This window comes from Ostrea edulis, chromosome 7 (genome assembly GCF_947568905.1).
Source record: "Ostrea edulis chromosome 7, xbOstEdul1.1, whole genome shotgun sequence".
Classification (NCBI taxonomy): domain Eukaryota; kingdom Metazoa; phylum Mollusca; class Bivalvia; order Ostreida; family Ostreidae; genus Ostrea; species Ostrea edulis.
In genome coordinates, this window is record NC_079170.1 from 64,853,065 (window position 1) to 64,880,171 (window position 27,107).

Sequence of the window (27,107 nt, forward strand, 5' to 3'; positions counted from 1 at the left end):
GACCATATAATTTGCGAAATGATATTTAGCATTTCTATTACATAGTTTGACAATTAGTTAAAGGTTTGAATATTTCTATTATGTTTTATTTCTGTCGGAAGATATGTGTTTTTCATACATATTGAATAAACTATTTTAGTGGCAAATTTGAATGATGGATAAAAAATTCCCGCATTCAGCTTGACACAAATGGATGCTTATTCAGCATACTTTAAAACAAGTACTGTCAGATAACAATGATACATGTTTGAGAATTTATTTCATAAGCTGTATTTTCATGGAAACAAAATGCATTTTGTCATGATATGACAGTAGGAATGCATTTTTCAATACAATATTCTCTGTATTCAAAATATATAATCTTGATAACTGACTGCTATTGATGTTCGACTAATTTGAGAACTAATGTTTGTTGCTATGTAAAAGAAAATTGTTTCTTTTCACATTCGGAATCGATGCAGAAGTAATGTTTTAGACAAAGAAGTCCTGCTATGGTAACAAACGATTATAAGACAACAAACTTGAATTTCACATTCTTTTCAATTAATCTCGTTTTATTATACATCATGTATGTTCTTCGATCACAAAAACTTTGTAACAGATAATTGAATCAATGCATCGATTTTGGGTTTTTTTTTTATCATTTCATTATTATTTTTTTCAAATGTACATGATTTTTACATACATTGCACATATATCACAAATTGCATTGTACTTTTTTCAAACTATCGTGTACACTTTTTCACTTTGCCACTCGAATTAAGTGTGACATTTAAACTGAATCATTGATCTAAAAAATTATTCAAGAAAAAAAAAACTAAATAGCATACATAAAGATCGCAATTTATTGTTGATTCATGAGGCATTAATCCCCTTGTAATTCAACATTAGCTCTGCTTACTATTTATGTGCAAGAACTAATGTGCCAGTACCAGGTATGACGTTTTTAAAACTAACATTTTTAATACATGACTAGTTACTTATGAGGAAGTATTTCAACTTTGACTTATGACTTTGATATTTGACCACAAAACAATGGAAGTCCTCTATTTTCAAGAATCTGGACGTTCTTCATTGTCACTTTTTCAGATAGATATGTTTAACATATTTTTAAAATATATGTATGTGAATTATATTTCAACATTATAAGAAGATCTGGCATATAACTGTAACATACCAATGATGGCCATGTTGAAGTCATTTGGTATGCTGGGACAGTCAATATCTTATATATATATATATATATATATATATATATATATATATATATATATTTCATTACAATACCCTATTATAGACGGCATACCTCTATCTTAGAATCATATATTACAAAATTAACAAAACCTTCTCAAACGATGAACACACAATCTTTCTCATTTTTTTTTAATTTTGCGTATATAGAGTCATCATAGCTGATCGTCTTTTCAATGGCATAGAGACAACTAAACTATAATGTGATATGCTGTCCTGATAAAACAAATTCAGTAAAATAAACCACACCCTTTCATAGCCTTTACAGCACTATACGGATCGAACATACACTGATGCTTCCGACTTGGCTTCCGCCAAAATGTCAATATGATACTTCCTACAAAATCAATGTATAACATTTATCATAAGACAAATACCAAGATAAATACACGTGTGTATATCAAAATTGTATGTCCCATTTGATATGTACAATGTACTACTTGATTGTGATAAGAATTTCAAAATAAGATTTCTAATTAATCTATATCATGATTTCACAAACTTAAGATATGGTGTGTAATTTCTACTTAAATTTTGAGAGAGAAATTGGTGATTGCCTATTAAACACAAATATAAGTTATGATTATTTTTATTATTATCAACTTGAAGAGTATATCATTACATTACATACTAAAAGATCATATTTCCAAATTCTCTACATGTTCTCCCCGTATGTCATCTGCATCTACAGTAACTACATATAGCTGCAATATATATCCCTTGAATTAATGTTAACTATATATGTCTGAATGAACACAGGAGCACAGTTCGTGCCAACTGGAATTCTAACAGACCTGGGGCACATTTTACAAAACAACTTACGTCAAAGTCACAAGTCGTTGATTGTATTACACTGTTATTACTTTGAGTGAATGAAGTAAACCTTTTTTGAGGCTTAATTTTCAACATTTTTGTTTTGAAAAATATTTTCCATTTGGAGTGAATGATCTTACATTAAACTGGAAAATTCCAGTATGTAAAGTTGGTCGTAAGTTGCAAGTTCTTTTGTAAAACGCCTCCCTGATCACCAAATGCTACGAATAATATTGTCAATGAGGAACCCCAACAATTTTTTTTATTTCAACTTAAGAGAACGTGTGCGTGGAATCAGAGTGGTGTTTAATAAAGTAAAATTTTGATGACTGATCACTAGATACAAATATTTTTTTTTTCTTTTTCGTTGAAGAAGCAACTGTCTGTGATGTCAGAAAGTCTGGTCTTTAATTTTCACGAAGAATGGTCGTTTAAAATGTTGAAAAGTCATACGTTGTTGATTTGGGAAAGGGTTTGAAATTTCAAACCTGAAAGTTCTTTAGAATTGTTTAGAGTTCACATTTAATTCAAACCACTTCTGGCATATGTTGTAGCACATTACATTTGAGGTTTCTCCTTCACAGCTGTCAATATTTTCGTGAGGAGCAAAGATGGGGCTTGGTAGAACATTTACTGGATCCAGCATTGTATCTTTCCTTGTAAGGGTTTTTGTGTAGTTTAGGAATCCAATATAGGTACGATAACTCACATTCATTCATACCATTGACTAGGATATCAAAAATGTCTAAAACTGTAGCATGATTTTGAAGAATTTCATCTTTTAAAAGGGCAGTTGGAGTATAAGTACGATTACCAAATGTGGAATTAATGCCAAGTTCGTTTACAATACAATTGTAATAATGAGGCTTGCAAACAAAGACAATGTTGTTACAAGTTTTGTCAGCTGGAACCAAAACATATTCGTCATTTATAAAACATGTAACCTATCTAATTCTTTGATAACTTCTGGTTTATTAAGCACAGAAGGATATATGGTATGCAACTTTGTTTTGATTTGTCTAGTACGGGATTTTCATATTCCTCATACATTTAACCCTTCTAACAAGGTATCAAGTTCTTTTTCATATTAAGAACACGTAGTTGGATATAAAGACTACTTCAAAGTTCAAATCAATATAAACAGAATTCTCACTATCTTTCAATAAATTTTCTATATACTAGATACAGAAATTATTTTAAAATCGGTCAATTCTGTACATCTCAATAATAGATGCAATATATCTTCACATTTGTTTGAATATAAATGACATATCTTAGATATTACTTTCCCAGTCCCATATGATTTTTCCTCAGTTAAAATTACGTTATTAAATTTTTGAAATCCAATTCTAATAGATCAGATGGTTTACATTATTGTAAGACTTTATCCACCTTTTCTTCAGATGAATAGTATCTGTTGTCTCAAACATATTCTTTCAAAATTCATTTGATACTGGACTTTTGAAAATCTTTTTCATAAAAACTTTGTAAATTATTTTCATAGTACATGACATAAAAGAAGATTTTGATAATGAAATCGTAAATGACACTTCAATGTTGGTACAATGTGGTGTTTATTTGTACATTCATGTATATACGACATCGATTTCAATAACTACTGTTATAATTTAACAAAGTGAGTTTAATCTAACAATACATGTTGGTACTCTATATTCACTTAAAACATTCTGATATTGGTATATAATTTAGGAATTGTCCATGTGACGCATAATTTTCGTAGTTTCTTTTTCTAGAGAGTTCCAAAATCCTATACTTTATCCGTCTACATTCCATCACGTTCTAATATAATTGATGAGATACTCGGGGTAGTTTTGGTATTGATGGTACGTAACAAACTCTCGGAATATCCAAGCTCCTTCGCCAACAACACTATCACAGCGCTCAAACTCGGAATGTTCACACGAGTCGGATTCGCAGCCGGACTGAAAACAAGGAGGCCTGTGAAGCTTGGGCTTGGCAACTTGAGTCAGGTGAACTTTACCAAGACATGATCTGACCAAAAACATTTTCTTTTCGTCTTTTGTTCTGTCTGTTTTGGGATCTGAAAGAGACAAACACACCCATCAATCTCTGTATAGATATAAAAGAAATGTAATTTGTAATGGAAGACCGTTTAGTTGTTACATAAGTCCAGACTTTTTGATAATGTCGAACGGTTTTGTTTTGGCACCTGTATACTGATCTGCTTTCGTTGAACTTTCGGCAAGATACATTCCTTGACCAAACATGCCCTTTTCGCCTGCCATACGGAAATCTAAACCCTGTGAAAGGATTTTCTTGTATGTGTCGGCCTTGGTTCCGTGAAAAAGAAAATGTTCGTTTATTTCAGGGTATAGTTCACTTTTAAGAATAGAATCCTCGTCCAGATGTTCTGTTGTAGCGATGTTTTTGGAACTTTGAGACACACCGTCTAACTGCTCGAACACCCCTATATCACCTGCCTTGTGGAATAACCGCGCTCTAAAATGAGAGTAGTTTTCATACAGGTCGATATTTTCCAGCCTTTGAATCTTCAAATCTTTAAGGCCGGAATACTTTAAGTTAGACAAGCCAGCGGCATCTCTGCCATGACCCAATTTCTGTTGCTGTCACGTAGATAGGACGAGCTTCTCCACAGCTTTCTCTGTTACAGAATCCACATCTACTAGCTTATGGTAATCTTGATCACACTCAGTCTTCCACAGCTAAAGTACAGTAACACAATACGTTCCTTTGTTTGGTACATGTTAGGGTTGTGCAACTTTGATGGTAGACATTTTAAGTTCTAAATTGTTTTGACATAAGAAATTTCATATTTTCCATAAGAATAAAGTACATATACACGGTACATCAAAAGCATTTAATACCTTTATAGATTTGTCTGAAGTGAAAGTCGTCCAGTATTCGGGTGGACAGAGGTCTTTATGGTACTGTTGGCGACAGTACTCGGGTGTCCAGCGCTCAGGCTCCGAGAGGCACCTTGATACCCGACAGATTCGTCAACGAAAGCCTGCAAAGCAAATTATCTGAAATTAGGTTGGATACATCGATAGGATACCATGATAAAGAAACATTGCTTGTTGATTTAACCTTGGATATCTCTGTGTGCCGATCTCCATATATCAATATGTGAATCTGTTTTACAGAGGTACTGGTGTGGGATTTTGAGAACTCTTCAATTCCACTTAACATCCCTTGAGCTGTTGTCTTGGCGGGATGGTGTCTGTAGCGGGTTCCAAGAGCCGGGAAAGATACAGAAACCATTTGATCTTGCTCTGCCTTTTCCAGACATTTAACAACAATGTCTTGAATATTCTGCAGGAGAACAAATTTAGTTGTATGTTGGTACTACAAAACATATACCACTACAATAGCATTAGAACTGAGCTGCGTAAACACTAGGTATTTCACAAAGACGCAGATCTATCTATCTACACCACAATAATGAAATGTTGCACAACTAAATTATGTGAAAACTGTCGTATGCATCGGTGTTGTTTAATAGCCTGATGTTGATTACAGTAAAAATAATGTTGGCGAGCACATCATCGAGCGCTCCGACATGCCAGATCACCTGGTCAAACAAGTAGGCGGAGAAATGGTGTTTGAGCAGGTCTAAGATCAGGTAAGAACGCAAAGTATTCATCATAATTCTGATACTCGGAATTATTTAAATTATATCTTCTATTTACATGTCTGTGGATGTCCATATAAATTACACAGGTATTTTTATGTCTGTCATTCTGTCTGAAACTTTATCCTTGCTAATAACTTTTGAACAGTAAGAGATATAGCTTTGATATTTCATATGAGTATTCCTTGTGACAAGACCTTTCCGTGGGTACCAGCATTTTTGACCCCGTGACCTTGACCTTGGAGTTTGACCTACTTTTTGAAAACTTTAACCTTGCTAATAACTTTTGAACAATAAGAGATAGAGCTTTGATATTTCACATGAGTATTCCTTGTGATAAGACCTTTCCGTGGGTTTCAGCATTTTTGACCCCGTGACCTTGACCTTGGAGTTCGACCTACTTTTTGAAAACTTTAACCTTGCTAATATTAAACTTTTGAACAATAAGAGATAGATCTTTGATATTTCACATGAGTATTCCTTGTGAGAAGACCTTTCCGTGGGTTTCAGCATTTTTGACCCCGTGACCTTGACCTTGGAGTTCGACCTACTTTTTGAAAACTTTAACCTTGCTAATATTAAACTTTTGAACAATAAGAGATAGATCTTTGATATTTCACATGAGTATTCCTTGTGATAAGATCTTTCCGTGGGTTTCAGCATTTTTGACCCCGTGACCTTGACCTTGGAGTTCGACCTACTTTTTGAAAACTTTAACCTTGCTAATATTAAACTTTTGAACAATAAGAGATAGATCTTTGATATTTCACATGAGTATTCCTTGTGAGAAGACCTTTCCGTAGGTTTCAGTATTTTTGACTCCGTGACCTTGGAATTTGACCTACTTTTTGAAAACTTTAACCTTGCTAATAACTTTTGAACAGTAAGAGATATAGCTTTGATATTTCACATGAGTATTCCTTGTTACTAGACCTTTCCGTTGGTATTGACCTTTTGACCTTGACATTTGACCTACTTTTAATTTTGTTTTACATTGGTCATAACTTCTAAATGTTAAATATTAGAGCTTTCATATTGTACATGAACTTTTCATTTGACAAGATCTTTCTACTGGTACAAATATATTTGCCCTTGTGACCTTGGCCATCTTCGGTATTGGCCATTATCTGGGGCATTTGTGTTTCACAAACACATCTTGTTTTCAAAATATGTTCACATTGGTGTCATTCTTAATCGCAGGTATTGAATGTTCACATTGGTGTAATTTTTAATCACAGGTATTAATATGTTCATATTGGTGTTATTTTTAATGACAGGTATTAATATGTTCATATTGGTATCATTCTTAATTACAGGTATTCCCAATTACCTCCTACCCAATAGCTGAAATAAACAATAATTCCATGCGAATTGTCAACCAGCATAAAGGTGCATACGTCAATGATAGACAGTTGAAGCAGGTGCGTGTTCATTATCAAATCTGCTCTATCACATTCGCACACCTTCTCAGTGTGGCTTAGAAATATTTGCATTCCTCAAAGTTGTGTCTGTAATGAACCTCTGCTGGTTCATTGTTTACATTTCCTGATGATAAGTAGTATATATGTGGGAATATACGCGCATCAAATACCAAGGATCAGAGCTAAAAAAAAAAATGATCTCAAAATGTGTCATCTGGAATTTTTTTTTTTACCGATCTATGACACATCTTGAGATTATATTTAGCTTTGATCCATCATGCTTGATGCGCGTATATTCCCACATATATACTACTACATGTATGGTATCTCCTTTGTTGTGCCACAGAATAAGATTTCTGATGCTCTGTTGTACTACATAATGATTTCTGATGCTATGTTGTGCTACAGAATATGATTTTTGGTGATATGTTGTACCACAGAATATGATTTCTGATGATATTTTGTGCTACAGATTATGATTTCTGATGCTATGTTGTGCTACGGAATATGATTTCTGATGCTATGTTGTGCCACAGAATATGATTTCTGATGATATGTTGTGCTACAGATTATGATTTCTGATGATATCTTGTGCTACAGATTGTGATTTCTGATGCTATGTTGTGCTACGGAATATGATTTCTGATGATATGTTGTGCTACGGAATATGATTTCTGATGATATGTTGTACCACAGATTATGATTACTAATATTATAGAGAAAGTGAAAACAACAGACTCTGGGAATAATGCACAAATCAGCTCATGCTTTTTACCTCACCTGAGCCGAAGGCTCAAGTGAGCTTTTCTGATTAAAATTTGTCCGTTGTCTGTCGGCGTTGGCGTCGTTGTAAACTTTTCACATTTTCATCTTCTTCTCAAGAACCACTGGGCCAATTATAACCAAACTTGGACAAAAGAATCCTTGGGGAAAGGGCTTTAAAGTTTGTTCAAATGAAGGGCCATGCCTCCTTCAAAGAGAAGATAATCACAAAAATGCAAAGATCTTCTTAAGAAACACTGGGCCAGAGGAGCTGAAATTTTCATGAAAGCTTCCTGACATAGTGCAGATTCAAGTTTGTTCAAATCATAGACCCAAAGGGTAGATTAGGGCCACAATAGGGGATCAAAGTTTTACATTGAAATATATAGGAAAAATCTTTAAAAACCTTTTCAAGAGCCAATGAGCCAGAAAAGCTGAGATTTACAAGAAAGCTTCCTGACATAGTGCAGATTCAAATTTGTTCAAATCATGGCCCCCGGGTGTAGGTTGGGTCCACAATAGGGGATCAAAGTTTTACATAGAAATATATAGGGAAAATCTTTAAAAATCTTCTTCATAAGAGTCAATGATCCAGAAGAGCTGAAATTTATATGAAATCTTCATGACCTAGTGCAGATTCAAGGTTGTTCAAATCATGGCCCCATGGGGTAGTTTGGGTCCACAATAGGGGATCAAAGTTTTACATGCGAAATTGGGAATAAATAGAAAAAACCTTTAAAAATCATCCTTTCAAGAACCAATGGGCCAAAGGAGCTGAGATTTACTTAAAAGCTTCCTGACATAGTGCAGATTCAAGTTTGTAAAAATCATGGCCTCCAGGGGTAGGTTGGGGCCACAATACGGACTAAGGTTTTACATAGAAATATTTATGAAAAGTCTTCAGATATGGGCCAAGGTAACTCAGGCGAGCGATGTGGCTCTTGGGTCTCTTGTTATTTGTTTAATTTCCCTATAATATGAACATCCTTGACATATATGCATACGCATACATGTACATATATGTTTATTCCTTATCATGAATGTATATCGTTTTTGCTTGCTTCAGTAGGCATTTCGGAATGATTTACACCAATAATAGGTAGCGACATTAACTTCCCTCACTCTGTTTATAGACAATACTGAATTATCATCGAGATTTGTTACAATCTACTTAGTCTTAAGTAGGACTAACGAACCACCAAATCGAACTTATATAATATTGACATACACTGTAGTTCAATATAAATTCAAACTTATTTCATGACAACTAAGTTATCAGGAATGGTACTGAATATGTAAATATTCAATAGTAAAAATGTCTATATGTTTGACGTTACAGCGATAGTATGTGAATATTCAATAGTAAAAATTTCACTGTGTTTGACATTACAGCGACAACGGCTGCGAGCAGTACCTGTGACGGAGGTGCACTACACTTGGGATGAGGTGAATACTCGCTACTGGGTCTTTGGACTGGAACGTAGAGTGCACGCCCCTGATTATCCACAACAGTGCTGTTGGGGCTGTACCATCTTGTAAAAGTTCACGCCAAAAAGGAGATGTCTTGGACTTCACATTGGAAATAGAAATTACATTTTTGTTCTGTGAAATTTAAAGTACATGTAGAAAATTATCTTAAGCATTGTGTCTGATATCTATCAAAGTCCTCGATGTTATCAATGTGATATTAATCCTTCTAAAACCAATATTTCAATTATTGCGCTTGTCTACTAATCTTATTTTAAATGTGTCACCTATTGGGCAGGGTATAACATTAGTATGACGCTTCAGAAAAGACGTTGAATTTCAATCAATGGTTTATTTATTTAATGAGGACTGCAAACAGCCCTAGGGCTTGGAATAGGCTCCCCTCAGACGGTTCCTGTATAGTTCATTATTGACTTGTGTTCTCTTATAACCTCATCCAATTTCAGTAGGTATTTTACATCATACTTTTCACCCATTCCTAAAACGAACTCACATAACTGATATTATCCTAAATTTAGAATATATAGGTGTTTCTTGAAAGAAATGTATTGATGGGATTGTTTGAAAAAATTCAATTTGCAATAGAAACGAGATTGTCAAAACCTATCACATAGTTTTTGATTACCAACGGCTTTGATTAAACTCTGAACCAGGTCACGCACACACGACGTAGTAAGCAGTATTATGTATTTTAGAATTATTGTATATTTCACAACTGTATTGCAAATGTAAATTTCCTCTGTACTCTGGGATCTCTACTCCGGTGTGACTGCTATTAACACATTGTCTTGTTTTTAACACAATATGTTTCCTAGATGATTTTAATCAAGGTGTATTTAACACAACTATACATGTGCCAATAGTTGGAAGAGTTCATGATTTGTACTTGGAATATCAAGTGCATTGATTAAGTATTATTTTTCTATTGAATTTTGTATTTTCTTCTGAATCTGTTTATAAATCTGAAGAGTGATTTTTTTTATTTTTTTTTTTTTATATTGTGTATGTAAACATTCTCTTTCCTGTTTAATTGAAATAAATTGCTGTAAGCGTTTGTCTGTTCTGAAATAACCAGAAGTTAGAATGGTGAAAACAATTGTTGACCCGCCTGAATATGCACTATATACCTAGAGTTATCGTTCGTCAACTCAACGTGAGAGGTGAAGATAACAAACAGTCATCAATCTCATACCTCCCACAAGGAATACAAAATAAAGAGTTGGGAAACACGGAGCCTAGGGCATACCAGAGGTGGAACCAGTAGTAAGCATCCCTTGTCGAACATCACACTCGCCATGAGCTCTAAGTCTTGATCAGGTAAACTGAATAATCCTTAGTCATAAGCAGTGTGCCAAGAATGGCCTAACAATCGGTATCAATCACGTCAGACAGCATTTGACCCAATGATTGGTTGTATTGGCAAACTAGATCATTATAACGACCATATACTTTGCGAAATTGTGACTTTAATCGAGAGTGTTGAAACCCCTGTAACATCAACTTGTTTGTCAGTAGTCTGCCTTGATTTAACAACTAATCATAGGCAGAACAAGCTCTTTAATATCGAATCAGTTGAGAGATATAAATATCATATGCAGGTGATAATAGAATATTATTTACATGACTTTCTCCACAACATTGAGGTAACCGTTATTCCACAATGACTTTTTTCACGTGTTAATATTTGTTCAGAAATGCTTTGATATAATTCGTTTGTGAAATAACAACTTCGAAAATGAAAACGATTTTGCAAATGCATTGATAATTCTGCACAATTCAACACGTTTGCTCTTTTCTTATCAAAAGGTAGATGTTGGCAGATGTGTGAGAGAAAGGAAATGTAATTCTGGAGTGAGATTGATGGGTCTTCCTCACAAATCTTCCTTCTCAGTTGTCACCGCCTTCAAATATTGATCAAATTAAAGGGACAATGTTTAGTTCTAACAGAAATGACGTATACGCTGTTTGAAAGTAAGTTAGTTATCTTTTCTCAATCTTCGATTTGGACATTGAGAGTATCTTTCTTTTTTATACCTCTCTAACAACGAAAGATTTTGGGAGGTTTTTAAAGTTTTTACAGATGAATACCTAGTAAATATCTAACATATTTCACATCAAAATTCGCCTTCATTCATACTCACAAAACATAACTTACATGTATATAGAAAAGATGAATACAAAGAAAAGTTATCAATATCATAACTCCTATAAAGAATACAAAATTAAGAGTATGGCAAGCACGGGCCCCTGGATATACCAGAGGTGGGATCATGGGCCTAGGAGGAGTAAGCATCCCCTGTCCACCGGTCACACCCACCGAGAGCAGTTTATCTTGATCAACCTTAATGAATTGCCACGTTTCTATTTTTGAAAAGGTGATGATAACAATCAATGACCAATCTCATATCATCCTATCAAGAATAGAAAATAAAAAACCAGTACAAACACAAACCCTTGAAACATCCAATATTCCATTACCACCTGCATATGGCGTTTATGTCTCTGAACTGATTCGATACGTACGAACCTGTTCTGCGTATGATCAGTTTATAAATCGAGACAGGCTACTGACAAACAGGTTGATGCGGCAGGGGTTTCAACACTCGAATAAAGTCAGTATTTCGCAAATTCTATAGTTGTTACAATCATCTAGTTTGCCAATATACAATTATGGACTGTTTAGCAGGGAGACATCACAAATTATCAGGTCTTAGTAGGGTTATCATCCGAGGGCGCCTATGCGCCCGAGGATGATAACCCTACACAGACCTGATAATTTGTGATGTCTCCCTGCTAAACAGTCCATAATAGTTTTATTATCCTGAAGAATTTGAATGTAAAAAAAACTATCACACATTTATTGACTTTTACCATGTATCTTTTTTTTATTTATTTATTTTTATCTAAAACGTCAACAAACTCGTAATAACGTTCTCTGCAGAAAATTCTGATAGCTTTTCAATAGTTTTCGAGGGCTGAAATTAATGTTACCCTCAACTTCATACATTATTTTGTTTTACACTCAATGCCATACATTTATTAGATGTATATGTTAACGAAAGCAAAATATTGAGGTTTGAGAAAGTTAAACGAGAGAAAACTTTCAATTGTGACATCACAGTAGAATGACACAAAAACATAACGTCAAACGTAAACATTTCGTAACGTATTTCAAGACAAAAACGTAAACATCAAGTGAAATGCAAATTTGCATTAGAATGGAAATATTTTTCTTCTCGATTGTTATTTGTGAGCGTTAATGTTGACGCTGAAGTTTATGATTAACGATCCCGCATATTTTCAATTATTCTTTAGTAGAGCTTTCTCGCTTTTGCCATTAAAAGTTATCTTCTAAAGGGAGACAACACAGTTGTCACCCTGCGCGTGAGGGAGACATCACGAATTGTCTCCCTCTACGTGACCAGCCTTCGACCAATGAAATTGACTGTATTATTCTGAAGGATAATAATACAACCTGTCATTGGGATAAATGATGTCTGACATGTTTTATTCCAATAGTTTAGCCGTTGTTAACACACTGATTTTTGACCACGGATTATTTCTATTATCATATAGGACTCATGTTTGGTGTGACAGGTCAAACGGGGGATGCTTACTTCTCCTACGCACCTGATCCCACCTCTGACACATGTATGTCCAGGGGTCCGTGTTTGCCCAAATCTTAATTTTGTATTCCTTGTCCGAGTTATGAGATTGATCCCTGTACGTTATCGTTTCAGTCACTACATTTTGCTTGTGTTTGTCATTATCAAAAATTAAGCTAAAGAGCTATTAGGACCCCCGTCATTTTAGGCATTTAAATACAACGTTGTCATATTCCACCCAGTGCGTGAAGTTAGTATGTTGAAGTAGTGTACATTATACAGTTAACCTCGTTATCTGGCACTCAATCGAGTCACGAAAAAACTTTGAGATATCCGAGGTTCGAGATTTTGAGGTTAAATTTCACAAAGAAAATGTAGTTGCAACTTCTAACTCACTTCGACATATCCCTGGTATTCGAGATATCAGTGCTCGAGATACCGAAGTTCAACTGTAGTCAAAACGGAAGAATAATTGTGATCAAAACGGAGAAACAATTTGTAACACTAAATCCGATCAAAGCAGAGATCTGGTTTACAAAAGATATTTATTTTTTTAATATATTTTCTTCCTAACTTTGGACCATATATTTTTAAGCACTTTATATCATTTTTGCCCTATAAAACTCAATGTATCTTTTTATAACGCCCATTGATTAAGAAGTGATCGACATATCAATTCTTTTTCCTCTCGTATCTACCAGACACTTCATTATAAAACAGATGCTAGTCTTTATTCTTAAATAAAGAAGCCTTTAGTTAAGGACAACTACTGACTTACTGCGTTGTGTTCAAGGAAACCTGTTCGACTAGATAAGACTGCTTCTTGAAGAATACACAATGCATTCTCTATATCTAAGGATTAATTCACTATGAAACGAAGAAGTTTGTACCATGTTTCACCTTTATTTTCTACATGTAAACATGTTTTCTACCTCACATACAGATATTTTAAACATCATCTACTGGTGTTTTTCTTGAATACTATTCCTTTTTCACTTTTAAAGTAGCATTTATACACACAGTTGTACTGTTTGCTTTATTTCGAAAATACAATGTTCTAGATGTACAATATTAAAGAGCACCCTTTGCAATCACCATGATGGACATTATAGATCCTATCCAATATAGAGCCTTTTCAGTCACTACTTTGGATAGAGTTAAAAGTAAAATGATAAATTCTAAACTTCATAGGAATTACAAATATTTTTGTATACATCTTCAAAAGACAAAATAACCTCTTCAAATGATCGGCGTTAAAGACAGTGCTTTGCTATGTACCATGACGTCATTTGATCTGCTAGTTTTTTCCTCACATATACATGTCTGAAAATGGCGAGTTTATAGATATGCAGAAAGAAATGTGTAGCAATGTCATTTACAGCATAAATATATTCCGTTTAGTGTTGAAATGTTGAGAGATTGGATGACCTAGCCCCTTTTTAGAAACGTTAAGTTCTTTTAAGATTTGAGTAATATAAATTTTGTGCCTTAATACAGGTAAGAAATTTCCAAATTCTGCAATATTAAAAAAACTAAACGCAACTAAATATTATCTTTTTTTGTGCATATACATTTACATTTAAAGCAGCAGGAAATTAAAAAGTATATATACGGATTACAAGAATAATGTACAAATTCTAATAGGCTTAGTACACACACAAAATATGTTTGTAACTCGAACATTGTGATATGAGAGCTCAAAATTCCATAAGAATGTAATAATTCTATTGTAGTCACCACAATAAACAAAGTTTGAGAAGTTAGAAAAACACTGAGAATTACAGTGATGATTAAATTCATTTTCCTTTTAGTTTTCGCACAGACTCGTGACGATCTCAGGGATTTCATTTTTAAACAATGTACAGTTATTATGGTACAAAACGTGAAAACAGTCTTAATTAAAGTAACAAGATTCAGACTCCAATTGTATATTTCTAATATGTTTTCTTTCTGATGAGAAAGTAAAAGTTTCACATATAATGCCGCAAATAATGACAATATCAAACTTAATATCCACACCGTGACAGACCATAATATGACTACTAATGTGGTCAGGTGAATTCTACTCTGTAAGGGATGAACGGTTATCAAGTATCTGACCACAAAGAGTAAAATCATGTGTCCAAGGGAACTGCAATAAGATGTTTCAAATGGAATGACAAGCGCTATAAAAAATTGAATACTGTGAAAAAACAAATCGGTAAAATAATAAGCATAACATCGTACAATGGAAAGAAAATCAGCAAAGGCCAGACATCCGATGACAGCAAATGTTGGTGTGTGGAATTTTTTATCACTCCATATCTTGAGAATAGTGCAAATGTTGCCGACCAGACCTAGACTTCCAATGACCAGGATGACCACTGCTATAATTTTAGAGGATTCCGATTGAAATCTATCCAAAGTGAAAAACAGAAGAGGAACATTGGCATTGTTTCCACTAACTGCCTGAGTTCCGTTCTCCGATGTGTCAGTGTTTGTAGTAGAGTTCAAAAATACATTGAAATGTCCATCTGTATTTGATGTATTGCCGTCAAGGTAGTGACGAGAGGTTTCAAAATATTTCTGTAAAGCATTCTCATATACAGTCGTATTCATTTCGAAAGAATCCATTGTAGATAGATATTTGGTTGACCTAAAAGAATAACAAACTTCAAAATTAATAAACTATGATGAGATTGTAAATTGTCTATCCTATAAATGATTGCAAGTTTTCTGTCTTTATCGAAGAACACTTTCTATTCACAAATACTTACTTATAATTAATGTGAGTACAACCAGAAATGTACTTCTCGTCTGGTGTCCACCGTGTGATTTAAAGGATCGTCGTTGACTTATAGCTCTAATAAGAAAACAACGATTTTATTCAGAAGAGAGCCTTGAACATATAAGTAGGACGAGTCCTGTACAGGAAATAAGTACTGCATGTAAGAGCCATTATCTGCAACCACTTAAACATTTATATAAGGGATCCGGCATGCAATGCTCCCGAATTTTTATTTTTCAAATTTGGCACATCGACTTAATATGACATAAGTAATGTGAAACCATCAAAATTTGATTGGTAAGCAACTCTGTTGACATGGTAACACGTACATGTCTTTCTAGTCACAAAAGAGTCCATTTTTACATGCGAAATGACATTTTTTATTCGACTCTGCTGGGTTTGAATGTTTGATTTTATATAAAATCATCATGAAATGTGAAGAAAACGAACAGTGATCAATTTCATAACTACTATAAGCAATACAAAATAGAGAGGTGGGCAAGCACGGACCCCTGGACACACCAGAGGTGGGATCAGGTGCCTAGGAGGAGTAAGCATCACCTGTTGACCGGTCACGCCCGCCGTGAGCATTACATCCTGATCAGGTAAACGGAGTTATCCGTAGTCAAAATCAGTTTGCCAGGAACGGCTTAACAATCGGTACACGTCAGACAACATTTGACCCAATGATAGGTTGTATTGATGAAGTAGATCGTTATAACGACCATATAATTTGCGAAATGATATTTAGCATTTCTATTACATAGTTTGACAATTAGTTAAAGGTTTGAATATTTCTATTATGTTTTATTTCTGTCGGGAAATATGTGTTTTTGATACATATTGAATAAACTATTTTAGTGGCAAATTTGAATGATGGATAAAAAATTCCCGCATTCAGCTTGACACAAATGGATGCTTATTCAGCATACTTTAGAACAAGTGCTGTCATATAACAATGATGCATGTTTGAGAATTTATTTCATAAGCTGTATTTTCATGGAAACAAAATGCATTTTGTCATGATATGACAGTAGGGATGCATTTTTCAATACAATATTCTCTGTATTCAAAATATATAATCTTGATAACTGACTGCTATTGATGTTCGACTAATTTGAGAACTAATGTTTGTTGCTATGTAAAAGAAAATTGTTTCTTTTCACATTCGGAATCGATGCAGAAGTAATGTTTTAGACAAAGAAGTCCTGCTATGGTAACAAACGATTATAAGACAACAAACTTGAATTTCACATTCTTTTCAATTAATCTCGTTTTATTATACATCATGTATGTTCTTCGATCATAAAAACTTTGTAACAGATGATTGAATCAATGCATAGATTTTTGGTTTTTTTTTATCATTTCATTATTATTTTTTTCAAATGTACATGATTTCTACATACATTGCACATATATCACAAATTGCATTGTACTTTTTTCAAACTATCGTGTACACTTTTTCACTTTGCCACTCGAATTAAGTGTGACATTTAAATTGAATCATTGATCTAAAAAATTATTCAAGAAAAAAAAACTAAATAGGATACATAAAGATCGCAATTTATTGTTGATTCATGAGGCATTAATCCCCTTGTAATTCAACATTAGCTCTGCTTACTATTTATGTGCAAGAACTAATGTGACAGTACCAGGTATGACGTTTTTAAAACTAACATTTTTAATACATGACTAGTTACTTATGAGGAAGTATTTTAACTTTGACTTATGACTTTGATATTTGACCACAAAACAATGGAAGTCCTCTATTTTCAAGAATCTGGACGTTCTTCATTGTCACTTTTTCAGATAGATATGTTTAACATATTTTTAAAATATATGTATGTGAATTATATTTCAACATTATAAGAAGATCTGGCATATAACTGTAACATACCAATGATGGTCATGTTGAAGTCATTTGGTATGCTGGGACAGTCAATATCTTTAATATATATATATTTCATTACAATACCCTATTATAGACGGCATACCTCTATCTTAGAATCATATATTACAAAATTAACAAAACCTTCTCAAACGATGAACACACAATCTTTCTCATTTTTTTTTTATTTTGCGTATATAGAGTCATCATAGCTGATCGTCTTTTCAATGGCATAGAGACAACTAAACTATAATGTGATATGCTGTCCTGATAAAACAAATTCAGTAAAATAAACCACACCCTTTCATATCCTTTGCAGCACTATACGGATCGAACATACACTGATGCTTCCGACTTGGCTTCCGCCAAAATGTCAATATGATACTTCCTACAAAATCAATGTATAACATTTATCATAAGACAAATACCAAGATAAATACACGTGTGTATATCAAAATTGTATGTCCCATTTGATATGTACAATGTACTACTTGATTGTGATAAGAATTTCAAAATAAGATTTCTAATTAATCTATATCATGATTTCACAAACTTAAGATATGGTGTGTAATTTCTACTTAAATTTTGAGAGAGAAATTGGTGATTGCCTATTAATCACAAATTTAAGTTATGATTATTTTTATTATTATCAACTTGAAGAGTATATCATTACATTACATACTAAAAGATCATATTTCCAAATTCTCTACTTGTTCTCCCCGTATGTCATCTGCATCTACAGGAACTACATATAGCTGCAATATATATCCCTTGAATTAATGTTAACTATATATGTCTGAATGAACACAGGAGCACAGTTCGTGCCAACTGGAATTCTAACAGACCTGGGGCACATTTTACAAAACAACTTACGTCAAAGTCACAAGTCGTTGATTGTATTACACTGTTATTACTTTGAGTGAATGAAGTAAACCTTTTTTGAGGCTTAATTTTCAACATTTTTGTTTTGAAAGACATTTTGCATTTGGAGTGAATGATCTTACATTAAACTGGAAAATTCCAGTATGTAAAGTTGGTCGTAAGTTGTAAGTTCTTTTGTAAAACGCCCCCCTGATCACCAAATGCTACGAATAATATTGTCAATGAGGAACCCCAACAAATTTTTGATTTCAACTTAAGAGAACGTGTGCGTGGAATCAGAGTGGTGTTTAATAAAGTAAAATTTTGATGACTGATCACTAGATACAATTTTTTTTTCTTTTTCGTTGAAGATGCAACTGTCTGTGATGTCAGAAAGTCTGGTCTTTAATTTTCACGAAGAATGGTCGTTTAAAATTTTGAAAAGTCATACGTTGTTGATTTGGGAAAGGGTTTGGAATTTCAAACCTGAAAGTTCTTTAGAATTGTTTAGAGTTCACATTTAATTCAAACCACTTCTGGCATATGTTGTAGCACAGTACGTTTGAGGTTTCTCCTTCACAGCTGTCAATATTTTCGTGAGGAGCAAAGATGGGGCTTGGTAGAACATTTACTGGATACAGCATTGTATCTTTCCTTGTAAGGGTTTTTGTGTAGTTTAGGAATCCAATATAGGTACGATAACTCACATTCATTCATACCGTTGACTAGGATATCAAAAATGTCTAAAACTGTAGCATGATTTTGAAGAATTTCATCTTTTAAAAGGGCAGTTGGAGTATAAGTATGATTACCAAATGTGGAATTAATGCCAAGTTCGTTTACAATACAATTGTAATAATGAGGCTTGCAAACAAAGACAATGTTGTTACAAGTTTTGTCAGCTGGAACCAAAACATATTCGTCATTTATAAAACATGTAACCTATCTAATTCTTTGATAACTTCTGGTTTATTAAGCACAGAGGGATATATGGTATGCAACTTTGTTTTGATTTGTCTAGTACGGGATTTTCATATTCCTCATACATTTAACCCTTCTAACAAGGTATCAAGTTCTTTTTCATATTAAGAACACGTAGTTGGATATAAAGACTACTTCAAAGTTCAAATCAATATAAACAGAATTCTCACTATCTTTCAATAAATTTTCTATATACTAGATACAGAAATTATTTTAAAATCGGCCAATTCTGTACATCTCAATAATAGATGCAATATATCTTCACATTTGTTTGAATATAAATGACATATCTTAGATATTACTTTCCCAGCCCCATATGATTTTTCCTCAGTTAAAATTACGTTATTAAATTTTTGAAATCCAATTCTAATAGATCAGATGGTTTACATGATTGTAAGACTTTATCCACCTTTTCTTCAGATGAATAGTATCTGTTGTCTCAAACATATTCTTTCAAAATTCATTTGATACTGGACTTTTGAAAATCTTTTTCATAAAAACTTTGTAAATTATTTTCTTAGTACATGACATAAAAGAAGATTTTGATAATGAAATCGTAAATGACACTTCAATGTTGGTACAATGTGGTGTTTATTTGTACATTCATGTATATACGACATCGATTTCAATAACTACTGTTATAATTTAACAAAGTGAGCTTAATCTAAAAATACATTTTGGCACTCTATATTCACTTAAAACATTCTGATATTGGTACATAATTTAGGAATTGTCCATGTGACGCATAATTTTCGTAGTTTCTTTTTCTAGAGAGTTCCAAAATCCTATACTTTATCCGTTTACATTCCATCACGTTCTAATATAAGTGATGAGATACTCGGGGTAGTTTTGGTATTGATGGTACGTAACAAATTCTCGGAATATCCAAGCTCCTTCGCCAACAACACTATCACAGCGCTCAAACTCGGAATGTTCACACGAGTCGGATTCGCAGCCGGACTGAAAACAAGGAGGCCTGTGAAGCTTGGGCTTGGCAACTTGAGTCAGGTGAACTTTACCAAGACATGATCTGACCAAAAACATTTTCTTTTCGTCTTTTGTTCTGTCTGTTTTGGGATCTGAAAGAGACAAACACACCCATCAATCTCTGTATAGATATACAAGAAATGTAATTTGTAATGGAAGACCGTTTAGTTGTTACATAAGTCCAGACTTTTTGATAATGTCGAACGGTTTTGTTTTGGCACCTGTATACTGATCTGCTTTCGTTGAACTTTCGGCAAGATACATTCCTTGACCAAACATGCCCTTTTCGCCTGCCATACGGAAATCTAAGCCCTGTGAAAGGATTTTCTTGTATGTGTCGGCCTTGGTTCCGTGAAAAAGAAAATGTTCGTTTATTTCAGGGTATAGTTCACTTTTAAGAATAGAATCCTCGTCCAGATGTTCTGTTGTAGCGATGTTTTTGGAACTTTGAGACACACCGTCTAACTGCTCGAACACCCCTATATCACCTGCCTTGTGGAATAACCGCGCTCTAAATTGAGAGTAGTTTTCATACAGGTCGATATTTTCCAGCCTTTGAATCTTCAAATCTTTAAGGCCGGAATACTTTAAGTTAGACAAGCCAGCGGCATCTCTGCCATGACCCAATTTCTGTTGCTGTCACGTAGATAGGACGAGCTTCTCCACAGCTTTCTCTGTTACAGAATCCACATCTACTAGCTTATGGTAATCTTGATCACACTCAGTCTTCCACAGCTAAAGTACAGTAACACAATACGTTCCTTTGTTTGGTACATGTTAGGGTTGTGCAACTTTGATGGTAGACATTTTAAGTTCTAAATTGTTTTGACATAAGAAATTTCATATTTTCCATAAGAATAAAGTACATATACACGGTACATCAAAAGCATTTAATACCTTTATAGATTTGTCTGAAGTGAAAGTCGTCCAGTATTCGGGTGGACAGAGGTCTTTATGGTACTGTTGGCGACAGTACTCGGGTGTCCAGCGCTCAGGCTCCGAGAGGCACCTTGATACCCGACAGATTCGTCAACGAAAGCCTGCAAAGCAAATTATCTGAAATTAGGTTGGATACATCGATAGGATACCATGATAAAGAAACATTGCTTGTTGATTTAACCTTGGATATCTCTGTGTGCCGATCTCCATATATCAATATGTGAATCTGTTTTACAGAGGTACTGGTGTGGGATTTTGAGAACTCTTCAATTCCACTTAACATCCCTTGAGCTGTTGTCTTGGCGGGATGGTGTCTGTAGCGGGTTCCAAGAGCCGGGAAAGATACAGAAACCATTTGATCTTGCTCTGCCTTTTCCAGACATTTAACAACAATGTCTTGAATATTCTGCAGGAGAACAAATTTAGTTGTATGTTGGTACTACAAAACATATACCACTACAATAGCATTAGAACTGAGCTGCGTAAACACTAGGTATTTCACAAAGACGCAGATCTATCTATCTACACCACAATAATGAAATGTTGCACAACTAAATTATGTGAAAACTGTCGTATGCATCGGTGTTGTTTAATAGCCTGATGTTGATTACAGTAAAAATAATGTTGGCGAGCACATCATCGAGCGCTCCGACATGCCAGATCACCTGGTCAAACAAGTAGGCGGAGAAATGGTGTTTGAGCAGGTCTAAGATCAGGTAAGAACGCAAAGTATTCATCATAATTCTGATACTCGGAATTATTTAAATTATATCTTCTATTTACATGTCTGTGGATGTCCATATAAATTACACAGGTATTTTTATGTCTGTCATTCTGTCTGAAACTTTATCCTTGCTAATAACTTTTGAACAGTAAGAGATATAGCTTTGATATTTCATATGAGTATTCCTTGTGACAAGACCTTTCCGTGGGTACCAGCATTTTTGACCCCGTGACCTTGACCTTGGAGTTTGACCTACTTTTTGAAAACTTTAACCTTGCTAATAACTTTTGAACAATAAGAGATAGAGCTTTGATATTTCACATGAGTATTCCTTGTGATAAGACCTTTCCGTGGGTTTCAGCATTTTTGACCCCGTGACCTTGACCTTGGAGTTCGACCTACTTTTTGAAAACTTTAACCTTGCTAATATTAAACTTTTGAACAATAAGAGATAGATCTTTGATATTTCACATGAGTATTCCTTGTGAGAAGACCTTTCCGTGGGTTTCAGCATTTTTGACCCCGTGACCTTGACCTTGGAGTTCGACCTACTTTTTGAAAACTTTAACCTTGCTAATATTAAACTTTTGAACAATAAGAGATAGATCTTTGATATTTCACATGAGTATTCCTTGTGATAAGATCTTTCCGTGGGTTTCAGCATTTTTGACCCCGTGACCTTGACCTTGGAGTTCGACCTACTTTTTGAAAACTTTAACCTTGCTAATATTAAACTTTTGAACAATAAGAGATAGATCTTTGATATTTCACATGAGTATTCCTTGTGAGAAGACCTTTCCGTAGGTTTCAGTATTTTTGACTCCGTGACCTTGGAATTTGACCTACTTTTTGAAAACTTTAACCTTGCTAATAACTTTTGAACAGTAAGAGATATAGCTTTGATATTTCACATGAGTATTCCTTGTTACTAGACCTTTCCGTTGGTATTGACCTTTTGACCTTGACATTTGACCTACTTTTAATTTTGTTTTACATTGGTCATAACTTCTAAATGTTAAATATTAGAGCTTTCATATTGTACATGAACTTTTCATTTGACAAGATCTTTCTACTGGTACAAATATATTTGCCCTTGTGACCTTGGCCATCTTCGGTATTGGCCATTATCTGGGGCATTTGTGTTTCACAAACACATCTTGTTTTCAAAATATGTTCACATTGGTGTCATTCTTAATCGCAGGTATTGAATGTTCACATTGGTGTAATTTTTAATCACAGGTATTAATATGTTCATATTGGTGTTATTTTTAATGACAGGTATTAATATGTTCATATTGGTATCATTCTTAATTACAGGTATTCCCAATTACCTCCTACCCAATAGCTGAAATAAACAATAATTCCATGCGAATTGTCAACCAGCATAAAGGTGCATACGTCAATGATAGACAGTTGAAGCAGGTGCGTGTTCATTATCAAATCTGCTCTATCACATTCGCACACCTTCTCAGTGTGGCTTAGAAATATTTGCATTCCTCAAAGTTGTGTCTGTAATGAACCTCTGCTGGTTCATTGTTTACATTTCCTGATGATAAGTAGTATATATGTGGGAATATACGCGCATCAAATACCAAGGATCAGAGCTAAAAAAAAAAATGATCTCAAAATGTGTCATCTGGAATTTTTTTTTTTACCGATCTATGACACATCTTGAGATTATATTTAGCTTTGATCCATCATGCTTGATGCGCGTATATTCCCACATATATACTACTACATGTATGGTATCTCCTTTGTTGTGCCACAGAATAAGATTTCTGATGCTCTGTTGTACTACATAATGATTTCTGATGCTATGTTGTGCTACAGAATATGATTTTTGGTGATATGTTGTACCACAGAATATGATTTCTGATGATATTTTGTGCTACAGATTATGATTTCTGATGCTATGTTGTGCTACGGAATATGATTTCTGATGCTATGTTGTGCCACAGAATATGATTTCTGATGATATGTTGTGCTACAGATTATGATTTCTGATGATATCTTGTGCTACAGATTGTGATTTCTGATGCTATGTTGTGCTACGGAATATGATTTCTGATGATATGTTGTGCTACGGAATATGATTTCTGATGATATGTTGTACCACAGATTATGATTACTAATATTATAGAGAAAGTGAAAACAACAGACTCTGGGAATAATGCACAAATCAGCTCATGCTTTTTACCTCACCTGAGCCGAAGGCTCAAGTGAGCTTTTCTGATTAAAATTTGTCCGTTGTCTGTCGGCGTTGGCGTCGTTGTAAACTTTTCACATTTTCATCTTCTTCTCAAGAACCACTGGGCCAATTATAACCAAACTTGGACAAAAGAATCCTTGGGGAAAGGGCTTTAAAGTTTGTTCAAATGAAGGGCCATGCCTCCTTCAAAGAGAAGATAATCACAAAAATGCAAAGATCTTCTTAAGAAACACTGGGCCAGAGGAGCTGAAATTTTCATGAAAGCTTCCTGACATAGTGCAGATTCAAGTTTGTTCAAATCATAGACCCAAAGGGTAGATTAGGGCCACAATAGGGGATCAAAGTTTTACATTGAAATATATAGGAAAAATCTTTAAAAACCTTTTCAAGAGCCAATGAGCCAGAAAAGCTGAGATTTACAAGAAAGCTTCCTGACATAGTGCAGATTCAAATTTGTTCAAATCATGGCCCCCGGGTGTAGGTTGGGTCCACAATAGGGGATCAAAGTTTTACATAGAAATATATAGGGAAAATCTTTAAAAATCTTCTTCATAAGAGTCAATGATCCAGAAGAGCTGAAATTTATATGAAATCTTCATGACCTAGTGCAGATTCAAGGTTGTTCAAATCATGGCCCCATGGGGTAGTTTGGGTCCACAATAGGGGATCAAAGTTTTACATGCGAAATTGGGAATAAATAGAAAAAACCTTTAAAAATCATCCTTTCAAGAACCAATGGGCCAAAGGAGCTGAGATTTACTTAAAAGCTTCCTGACATAGTGCAGATTCAAGTTTGTAAAAATCATGGCCTCCAGGGGTAGGTTGGGGCCACAATACGGACTAAGGTTTTACATAGAAATATTTATGAAAAGTCTTCAGATATGGGCCAAGGTAACTCAGGCGAGCGATGTGGCTCTTGGGTCTCTTGTTATTTGTTTAATTTCCCTATAATATGAACATCCTTGACATATATGCATACGCATACATGTACATATATGTTTATTCCTTATCATGAATGTATATCGTTTTTGCTTGCTTCAGTAGGCATTTCGGAATGATTTACACCAATAATAGGTAGCGACATTAACTTCCCTCACTCTGTTTATAGACAATACTGAATTATCATCGAGATTTGTTACAATCTACTTAGTCTTAAGTAGGACTAACGAACCACCAAATCGAACTTATATAATATTGACATACACTGTAGTTCAATATAAATTCAAACTTATTTCATGACAACTAAGTTATCAGGAATGGTACTGAATATGTAAATATTCAATAGTAAAAATGTCTATATGTTTGACGTTACAGCGATAGTATGTGAATATTCAATAGTAAAAATTTCACTGTGTTTGACATTACAGCGACAACGGCTGCGAGCAGTACCTGTGACGGAGGTGCACTACACTTGGGATGAGGTGAATACTCGCTACTGGGTCTTTGGACTGGAACGTAGAGTGCACGCCCCTGATTATCCACAACAGTGCTGTTGGGGCTGTACCATCTTGTAAAAGTTCACGCCAAAAAGGAGATGTCTTGGACTTCACATTGGAAATAGAAATTACATTTTTGTTCTGTGAAATTTAAAGTACATGTAGAAAATTATCTTAAGCATTGTGTCTGATATCTATCAAAGTCCTCGATGTTATCAATGTGATATTAATCCTTCTAAAACCAATATTTCAATTATTGCGCTTGTCTACTAATCTTATTTTAAATGTGTCACCTATTGGGCAGGGTATAACATTAGTATGACGCTTCAGAAAAGACGTTGAATTTCAATCAATGGTTTATTTATTTAATGAGGACTGCAAACAGCCCTAGGGCTTGGAATAGGCTCCCCTCAGACGGTTCCTGTATAGTTCATTATTGACTTGTGTTCTCTTATAACCTCATCCAATTTCAGTAGGTATTTTACATCATACTTTTCACCCATTCCTAAAACGAACTCACATAACTGATATTATCCTAAATTTAGAATATATAGGTGTTTCTTGAAAGAAATGTATTGATGGGATTGTTTGAAAAAATTCAATTTGCAATAGAAACGAGATTGTCAAAACCTATCACATAGTTTTTTATTACCAACGGCTTTGATTAAACTCTGAACCAGGTCACGCACACACGACGTAGTAAGCAGTATTATGTATTTTAGAATTATTGTATATTTCACAACTGTATTGCAAATGTAAATTTCCTCTGTACTCTGGGATCTCTACTCCGGTGTGACTGCTATTAACACATTGTCTTGTTTTTAACACAATATGTTTCCTAGATGATTTTAATCAAGGTGTATTTAACACAACTATACATGTGCCAATAGTTGGAAGAGTTCATGATTTGTACTTGGAATATCAAGTGCATTGATTAAGTATTATTTTTCTATTGAATTTTGTATTTTCTTCTGAATCTGTTTATAAATCTGAAGAGTGATTTTTTTTATTTTTTTTTTTTTATATTGTGTATGTAAACATTCTCTTTCCTGTTTAATTGAAATAAATTGCTGTAAGCGTTTGTCTGTTCTGAAATAACCAGAAGTTAGAATGGTGAAAACAATTGTTGACCCGCCTGAATATGCACTATATACCTAGAGTTATCGTTCGTCAACTCAACGTGAGAGGTGAAGATAACAAACAGTCATCAATCTCATACCTCCCACAAGGAATACAAAATAAAGAGTTGGGAAACACGGAGCCTAGGGCATACCAGAGGTGGAACCAGTAGTAAGCATCCCTTGTCGAACATCACACTCGCCATGAGCTCTAAGTCTTGAT

The 27,107-nt window shown here is 34.3% G+C and overlaps 1 protein-coding gene, 2 long non-coding RNA genes and 2 pseudogenes across 3 annotated transcripts; 2 read left to right on the top strand and 3 right to left on the bottom strand.

The window, feature by feature from the left end:
* Nucleotides 1-3,619: 3,619 nt before the first annotated feature.
* Nucleotides 3,620-5,553, bottom strand: LOC130048739 (protein mono-ADP-ribosyltransferase PARP15-like; annotated as a pseudogene).
* A 33-nt stretch (nt 5,554-5,586) lies between these two features.
* Nucleotides 5,587-10,423, top strand: LOC130048423 (uncharacterized). Its single transcript, XR_008797206.1, has 3 exons — nt 5,587-5,689; nt 7,015-7,119; nt 9,274-10,423. It is a non-coding gene; the product is annotated as an uncharacterized LOC130048423 (long non-coding RNA).
* Nucleotides 10,424-13,854: 3,431 nt separating this feature from the next.
* On the bottom strand, nt 13,855-15,832 carry LOC125654586 (olfactory receptor 5AC1-like). The gene is made up of 2 exons (XM_048884564.2): nt 15,731-15,832; nt 13,855-15,609 (listed from the first exon to the last, which is right to left on the bottom strand). The coding sequence occupies exon 2, from the start codon at nt 15,585-15,587 to the stop codon at nt 14,517-14,519; it is 1,071 nt and encodes a 356-aa protein (XP_048740521.2). The 5' UTR covers nt 15,588-15,609; nt 15,731-15,832; the 3' UTR covers nt 13,855-14,516.
* A 4,211-nt stretch (nt 15,833-20,043) lies between these two features.
* LOC130048740 (protein mono-ADP-ribosyltransferase PARP15-like) lies at nt 20,044-21,977 on the bottom strand (annotated as a pseudogene).
* A 33-nt stretch (nt 21,978-22,010) lies between these two features.
* Nucleotides 22,011-26,847, top strand: LOC130048424 (uncharacterized). The gene is made up of 3 exons (XR_008797207.1): nt 22,011-22,113; nt 23,439-23,543; nt 25,698-26,847. It is a non-coding gene; the product is annotated as an uncharacterized LOC130048424 (long non-coding RNA).
* The last annotated feature ends 260 nt before the right edge of the window (nt 26,848-27,107 follow it).